Below are 8,978 nucleotides of genomic sequence, written 5' to 3' on the forward strand. Positions count from 1 at the left end.
TCTCTCTCTATTATCCTCTGTTTCAGGAGCCAGTGTTTCCCCTAGATTATTTCCCAGGTGGTGTGCACAGGCCCCTACTCCTTGCTATGTTGTGCTTTCTGTTTTTTGTTGTCTATGATGCTCTATGACATATAGATATGTTAATTGGAGCTGAATGAGCTGAGAAAATAATCTACTTTTTCCCCGAATAGAAAGACAAGCATAGAAATAGCATCAACTGTGTTCTGAGTGGCATTTCCCTTCTAATCATTCTGCTTCTATGAAGACATGGCCCAACTCATTCCTATACAGTCAGTGAGTGACTGAGTGAGTAACAGACAGTGAGTGACTGAGTGAGTAGTGAGTGAGTGACTGAGTGAGTAACAGACAGTGAGGGACTGAGTGAGTAACAGACAGTGAGTGACTGAGTGAGTAACAGATAGTGAGTGAGTGACTGAGTGAGTAACAGACAGTGAGTGAGTGACTGAGTGAGTAACAGACAGTGAGTGAGTGACTGAGTGAGTAACAGACAGTGAGTGACTGAGTGAGTGACTGAGTAACAGACAGTGAGTGACTGAGTGACAGACAGACAGACAGTGACTGAGTGAGTGACTGAGTGACAGACAGTGACTGAGTGAGTAACAGACAGTGAGTGACTGAGTGACTGAGTAACAGACAGTGAGTGACTGAGTGACAGACAGTGACTGAGTGACAGACAGACAGTGACTGAGTGAGTGACTGAGTGACAGACAGACAGTGACTGAGTGAGTGACTGAGTAACAGACAGTGAGTGACTGAGTGACAGACAGACAGACAGTGACTGAGTGACAGAGTAACAGACAATGAGTGACAGACAGTGACTGAGTGACAGACAGTGACTGAGTAACAGACAGTGAGTGACTGAGTGACAGACAGACAGTGACTGAGTGTAGCAGTTGAATCGATGCTTGGTGGTCTGGGCTCTGGGTTACGTTGCAGAGCAGCGACCTTAGCTGAATGTCATTGGGCATCACAGTCAAATACTGAAACACTGACAGTGCACATGCCAGTAACCTAGAGATCAATACATCTTCCACTAATGTCTCTGCCCTCTCTGTGTGAGTATGTCTCTGTCCTCTCTGTGTGAGTGTGTATGTGTGTCTCTGTCCTCTCTGTGTGAGTGTGTATGTATGTCTCTGTCCTCTCTGTGTGAGTGTGTATGTGTGTCTCTGTCCTCTCTGTGTGCGTGTGTCTGTATGTCTCTGTCCTCTCTGTGTGAGTGTGTATGTATGTCTCTGTCCTCTCTGTGTGAGTGTGTATGTGTGTCAATGAGAGAAAGTCAACAGAGGACTCATTATATATTTGGATCCTTACTTTTGCAGACAATGAGTGCAGTTACATGCACATACATAGTCAGATGAATATAATAGTTTGATTAAAACGTTTACATGCTTTGCAAGAAGAACGATAATAATCCTGTTTACATGAACACATCTGAAATCAGGCTACCTGACGTCACTCTGATAAATGCAGAAAATTGCCAATCAAATCAAATCAAAGTTTATTTGTCACGTGCACCGAATACAACAGGTGTAGTAGACGTATAGTGAAATGTTTACTTACAGGCTCTAACCAATAGTGCAAAAAAGGTGTTAGGTGAACAATAGGTAAGTAAAGAAATAAAACAACAGTAAAAAGACAGGCTATATACAGTAGCGAGGCTACATACAGACACCGGTTAGCCAGGCTGATTGAGGTAGTATGTACATGTAGATATGGTTAAAGTGACTATGCATATACGATGAACAGAGAGTAGCAGTAGCGTAAAAGAGGGGTTGACGGGTGATGGGACAGAATGCAGATAGCCCGGTTAGCCAATGTAAACGTTCTACCCTAGCGACAATGTTCTTTTATGGAAGCATATTTGATTCTGAGTTCTATAAGTTTGTGAGAACTACTTCTAAAGATCCATACATTGTTGTTTCGAACTCACTTCACTCGCGCTAAAGAGGGAGGTTCGCTTGGCTGGTGCTAGAACATGCGCAGATCATATGCGCCGATTCATGTGTTTACGTGTCCTAATCATTTGTCAAATCGCTCAGAAAACAGGGTGTTTTAATCGCCGTATGCTTCCTTCGATTTTGACCTTACGCCTATTAATAAGAGAAGCTGAGTAAGGTGTTTACATGACTATTGGATAATCTGCCTACTACCATAATCTGTTGAATATCGCGTTATAAGTGTGCCTGTAAACGTATTCAATGTGTCATTACGGATCAAAAATAAAGCCTTCAAATGTGTATTGAGTAGAATATCAAATATTTATTTTAATAAAACAGCTTTCGCCCTTACTAATATTGCTGTAACACGATCAGATAACTTTTGACAAACTGGGCCCTGAGCATTTGGCCTGGCCTGCTGTGTGCAAGGACAACAGTTTCCTGTCTTTATTGTTTGGTTGCAGCTCTCATGGCCCTCGTGTCAAGGTAGCAAGGCCCCTGGCTGTAGCTCTGCACGGTGAATGGGACGCGCGGAAGGTTACAGCTTTTATGAATGGACGAGCGTCACGCGACTGCCACGCAAACATCCCCTCCTGTGCCCTTCGCCCTTCCGGCAGCTATCTATCTATCTGGATCTGCATGACTGACATTCTACAGAGCCTCTCTGCTTTCAAAGCAATAGGTCTACATATGATTCAGCACGCACACGCAGCGTTATAAAGGTGAATAGCCTATTGAATATAGACAATAAAGGACACTGGTAAATTGATGCCATTAATAATAGGCTCGAATAAACCAAAATAGGAGTTGCCAACAAGAAAGATCGTGCCTACAAATAAAAGTTACAAGTAGGCCAATGCATCAAACATTATGCTATTTGTTAGTCTACTAGAAAACGAATTGAACTGCATAGCCTAAACCAGTGGTTCTCTCAGTGTGTGTGTGTGTGTTTTTAAGGAACTCAGTCAGGCTTTCATCTTACTCTTGAATGTTGTAAAAGCAGAATGCACAAGGTGAAACCAGTTTTCCTCTTGTCATGTCAGTCATTGCAGACCTTAGAGAGCCATTTCGCGAGGTTTCTTTTAGCCCAAATATCACATGAATACACAGACTTGCCAAAATATATACAACTGCAATACATGTTGTTTTAACACTTCTAAATGTTCTATACAAAAAACATTACATTCAATACAACTCATGCCAAAATGTGTAGAATTGCGGAGGAAAGCTTGACCTGCACAATTTTCTCTCCACCAACAAGAAGGGTGTGAACACTTTGTATCATGAATGTTCCCCAATGCTGGAAGGAGAGACGGAGTGAAAAAGTTTGGGAATCCCTGGCCTAAACAACATTAAAACGACCCAAAGACAAAACTCAGAAAGCTACACGCCAAGACTATTGAAGAGCCTCTGTTTACATTTCAAATGCTTTCGATTTGAGCAAGATAAAGGAAGGCACAATGATTCAGACTTTATGAATAGCCTGGGATTAGCACAGGCTACAAAGAAACTGGAATAACGATCCAACGTTAGAATAATGACACGCAATAATGTCCCGCAATTCTACGCGTCCATAGATAAAAAAATAAAAAAAACCGGGTTGATGTTGTCAGGTAAACTTTGCAAGACAAGCCCTGTCGTCCTCGATTGGTGTTTTTATGAATGAAACGGGACGACTTCCCCTCGTCACAGTTTGAAGCAAACATACTTTCAAACGATGTCCTAAACACAAATAAGCAAACGAATAGCTACAAAGAGACAAAAGACAACAGTATCTGTTCCATCCGTCGATATAATGTAACTTGTTTCGAACTTGGTTACATTTTAAAAGGCTCTACTTGCTGCTAATCGCTTCACAACATGTTTCCGATCCACCCACGCTGCAACCACCACCCCATTTAATGCTTATGTAAATGAGAGCGATTGTGAAAAGAGATGGTGGATGGGGCATATCGGATATCTCATATCCTCCTTCCGAAAAGAGTTCCCCCAGCCACAGCTTGAACAAACAAACATAGAGCGATGGCCTAAACGAATGTTGCTTAGGCTACGAGACAATGTCAACTGCAAAGTAACGAGAAGCGACAGGCTCTGTTCCATCCGCCGATAGAATAACTTTTAGAGCGCTAGAGTTTCGAACTTGGTTACATTTTAAAAGGCCCTACTGCTGATTTCTTTACAACATGTTTCCGATCCACCCACGCTGCAACCACCACCCCACCTTCCCCCCTCCCTCCGCAAGACAGAGTCAGTAGACTAGAACAAGACGGGGGCCCTAACCCCCCCCTTGTCCTCTTCTGCTTCCACTGTCAATATATAGCCGAATCCCCCGTGCCACTGACCATTATCAAACTTTGTAAAAAGCCTATATATTTTTTTAACTGAAACGAAACAGACCCACAAGGCATTCGTTTCCAACAAATAAAATGTAACTTAGTTGAGCATTTCTCAAAGGGAAATATATATATTGGAGTCGATATTTACTAGCCTAGGATGTGTGGTTCCAATGTGACAATCGCTCCATCTGTTGCAGGGTGCCTGGCCAGCCAGGTTAACGTTAGTAGAACGCAATTTCATACTAGCCAGGGTCCAAAATCTGTGCCATGTGATATTATGGGCAGATGTTCTACTAGCCCTGTCTAAAAAGTAACCTACTTGCCTCCGGCTATCTTCATTTTGTACCGTTGTTTGAAACAATCAAAATGTTCAACTCTGTCCGATCATCATAGCTTCGTCCAGACCTACTGTGTCATATAGCCGTTTTATTGTATTCTTGTTTGATGTGCTTTCAACGCTCGGCGATTCTTTCTGCCTAATGAAAAGCGCTAATGAAGTTTATTACATTGTTATTATAATACTTACTCGTTTGGGTGTGTTTCTTCTATCATTTTCTCGTTTCACCTGAAATAATAATATCCCAATGCGGGTGCATACTTTTTGCTCGTCATTTTCTTCAACACCTATCCTCAGTCCTTTCCCTTCTATTCCGCATAGAAGCCTGTCTTCCCGCTGCCTTTGTGTGACTACACACCGCTCGTTGCTTCAGTCTTCGACTACAGTAGGTCTCTCTCTCTGGCTGTCCCTTTCTTGTCAAGCCAACCATTTGCTTCTGTAAAATAAAGACTCTCCGAAAGTTTATAATCCTTAGGTTAATACGGTGAAGTAAAAAATGTGTCTCCTAAATTCTGGGGGCCCGGTTTTCGACGGCCCGTTGAGCGTTGCTGAATGGGCACTGGCGTTACCGAGGGGTGGCCCCGAGAGAGCCCCATCGCTCGCTACTCCATGTTGGATTGTGCAGGCACCCTACGTCACGGCGATGGGAGATGGGAGATGCCGCGTTCAAAACAACTGCGAACTCGGAAAGCTCCGACTTCCGACTTTACTACGTCAAAGACTTCTGGAATTACACCTCGGCCTCTTTCTAAAGCTCCGACTTTCCGACTTGAAGATCACTGACGGTCATGATTTGACCTCATATTTTCCAAGTTCACAGTTGTCGTGAAAGCGCCAGAGCAGAGTGTCCTCACTAGTTACCACAAACAAAACGTAATAAACCCCGCCTATTTCTACAATTTATCTTCTTAAAATTTCATTTTAAACCTAACCTTAACCCTAACCTTAACACACTGCTAAACTTATGACTAACCTTAACCTTAAATTAATACTAAAAAGCAAATGTTAGTTTTCATGAATTATTATGATATAGCCTCATTTGTATGATATTTTGACTTTGTGGCTGTGGTAACTAGTGGAAACCCAGAGAGTGACGCCACGTTCAAAATGACTGGGAACTCGAAATTCTCCAACTTCCGACTTTAGTGCGTTGAAAACAACTGGGAACTCAGAACTTTGGTTACTACATGATTCTATATGTGTTATGTCGTAGTGTTGATATCTTCACTATTATTCTACAATGCAGAAAATTGTAAAAAATAACGAAAAACCCTTGAAAGAGTAGGTGTTCTGAAACTCTTGACCGGTAATGTATAGATATTTGATGAAACATTGAATTTGGCCTTTACTGCTATAGCCCACTGAAACATATTGAATAACACGTTCATAAACAGCAAAAAAAAGTAACAAAAATAAATAATAAGGAAACAAGTTATGAAGTGTCTGTCTTGTATCTCGGAGATATAAGAAAACGTAGGGGATAAAAATATGTGTGGCGCATTTGTCCCAGATTTGACACCCTCACACATTTTTTACAGATGCACCATTGAGAGCATCCTGTCAGGCTGTATCACCGCCTGGTGCACAGCCGCAGGGCTCTCCAGAGGGTGGTGCGGTTAGCCCAACACATTAGCCCGCACACTGCCTGCCCTCCAGGACATCTACAACACCCGGCGTCACAGGAAGGCCAAGAAGATCATCAAGGACCTCAGCCAACCGAGCCACTGCCTGTTCACCCCACTATCACCCAGAAAGCGAGGTCAGTACAGTTGCATCAAAGCTTGGACCGAGAGTTTGAAAAACAGCTTCTATCTCAAGGCCATCAGACTGTTAAATAGCCATCACTAACTGGCCTCCACCCAGTACATTGGCCTGAACTTAGTCACTGTCACTAGCCGGGTACCACCCAGTACCTTGCCCTGAACTTAGTCACTGTCACTAGCCGGGTACCACCCCGTTACTCATCCCTGCACCTTAGAGGCTGCTGCCCTTTGTACCTAGACATGGAACACTGGTTGATGGAACACTGGTCCCAGACTGTATAGTGTGTTATCCTCCATGATTTAACAATGGAAATAAGTCCCAGACTGTATTGTGTGTTATCCTCCATGATTTAACAATGGAAATAAGTCCCAGACTGTATTGTGCATCATCCTCCATTATTTAACAATGGAAATAAGTCCCAGACTGTATTGTGTGTTATCCTCCATGATTTAACAATGGAAATAAGTCCCAGACTTTATTGTGTGTTATCCTCCATGATTTAACAATGGAAATAAGTCCCAGACGTTATTGTGTGTTATCCTCCATGATTTAACAATGAAAATAAGTCCCAGACTGTATTGTGTGTTATCCTCCATGATTTAACAATGGAAATAAGTCCCAGACTGTATTGTGTGTTATCCTCCATGATTTAACAATGGAAATAAGTCCCAGACTGTATTGTGTGTTATCCTCCATGATTTAACAATGGAAATAAGTCCCAGACTGTATTGTGTGTTATCCTCCATGATTTAACAATGGAAATAAGTCCCAGACTTGATTGTGTGTTATCCTCCATGATTTAACAATGGAAATAAGTCCCAGACTGTATTGTGCGTTATCCTCCATGATTTAACAATGGAAATAAGTCCCAGACTTGATTGTGTGTTATCCTCCATGATTTAACAATGGAAATAAGTCCCAGACTTGATTGTGTGTTATCCTCCATGATTTAACAATGGAAATAAGTCCCAGACTTTATTGTGTGTTATCCTCCATGATTTAACAATGGAAATAAGTCCCAGACTTTATTGTGTGTTATCCTCCATGATTTAACAATGGAAATAAGTCCCAGACTTTATTGTGTGTTATCCTCCATGATTTAACAATGGAAATAAGTCCCAGACTTGATTGTGTGTTATCCTCCATGATTTAACAATGGAAATAAGTCCCAGACTTGATTGTGTGTTATCCTCCATGATTTAACAATGGAAATAAGTCCCAGACTTTATTGTGTGTTATCCTCCATGATTTAACAATGGAAATAAGTCCCAGACTTGATTGTGTGTTATCCTCCATGATTTAACAATGGAAATAAGTCCCAGACTTGATTGTGCGTTATCCTCCATGATTTAACAAGAAATGTGTGGAGTGGTTGAAAAACGTGTTTTAATGACTCCAACCTAAGTGTATGTAAACTTCCGACTTCAACTGTATGTATATACACATATATATATAGGTAACCCAGTCAACAGTGTTTTTCTGTTGCTTCAATAGAGTGACAAGGAACATGTAACTATAGTTTTCCTTCCCTGGAAATACATTAGTGCAACACATTCAGCAGAAAATAACTTTTCATCAGATGACAACAGAAGTGCAACGCTATTTGGCTGGCAGCCACACAAGTAAATTAGTTTACAATTAAAATGCAAGGTTTGCATGGCCATTATATTTCATATTTCAGAGCACAGTCTGCTGATAGAATGCACATTCATCATATTTCAGAGCACAGTCTGCTGATAGAATGTCCATTCATCATATTTCAGAGCACAGTCTTCTGATAGAATGTCCATTCATCATATTTCAGAGCACAGTCTGCTGATAGAATGCCCATTCATCATATTTCATATTTCAGAGCACAGTCTGCTGATAGAATGTCCATTCATCATATTACATATTTCAGAACACAGTCTGCTGATAGAATGTCCATTCATCATATTTCATATTTCAGAACACAGTCTGCTGATAGAATGCCCATTCATCATATTTCATATTTCAGAGCACAGTCTGCTGATAGAATGTCCATTCATCATATTTCATATTTCAGAACACAGTCTGCTGATAGAATGTCCATTCATCATATTTCAGAACACAGTCTGCTGATAGAATGCCCATTCATCATATTTCAGAGCACAGTCTGCTGATATAATGTCCATTCATCATATTTCAGAGCACAGTCTGCTGAAAGAATGCCCATTCATCATATTTCATATTTCAGAGCATAGTCTGCTGATAGAATGCCCATTCATCATATTTCAGAGCACAGTCTGCTGATATAATGTCCATTCATCATATTTCAGAGCACAGTCTGCTGATAGAATGTCCATTCATCATATTTCAGAGCACAGTCTGCTGATAGAATGCCCATTCATCATATTTCAGAGCACAGTCTGCTGATAGAATGTCCATTCATCATATTTCAGAGCACAGTCTGCTGATAGAATGTCCATTCATCATATTTCAGAACACAGTCTGCTGATAGAATGCCCATTCATCATATTTCAGAACACAGTCTGCTGATAGAATGTCCATTCATCATATTTCAGAACACAGTCTGCTGATAGAATGTCCATTCATCATATTTCA

The 8,978-nt window shown here is 41.2% G+C and overlaps 1 protein-coding gene across 1 annotated transcript in view; it reads right to left on the minus strand.

The window, feature by feature from the left end:
• LOC139571554 (sprouty-related, EVH1 domain-containing protein 2-like) overlaps positions 1–5,384 on the minus strand; it is a 36,474-nt gene extending 31,090 nt beyond the window's left edge. Inside the window, exon 1 of the mRNA XM_071394539.1 lies at positions 4,821–5,384. Coding sequence (XP_071250640.1) covers positions 4,821–4,846 — 26 coding nt within the window. The 5' untranslated portion in view covers positions 4,847–5,384. The remainder of the gene's footprint in view (positions 1–4,820) is intronic.
• Between the last annotated feature and the right edge of the window lie 3,594 nt (positions 5,385–8,978).

The sequence above is a fragment of the Salvelinus alpinus genome, chromosome 3 (genome assembly GCF_045679555.1).
Source record: "Salvelinus alpinus chromosome 3, SLU_Salpinus.1, whole genome shotgun sequence".
Lineage (NCBI taxonomy): Eukaryota > Metazoa > Chordata > Actinopteri > Salmoniformes > Salmonidae > Salvelinus > Salvelinus alpinus.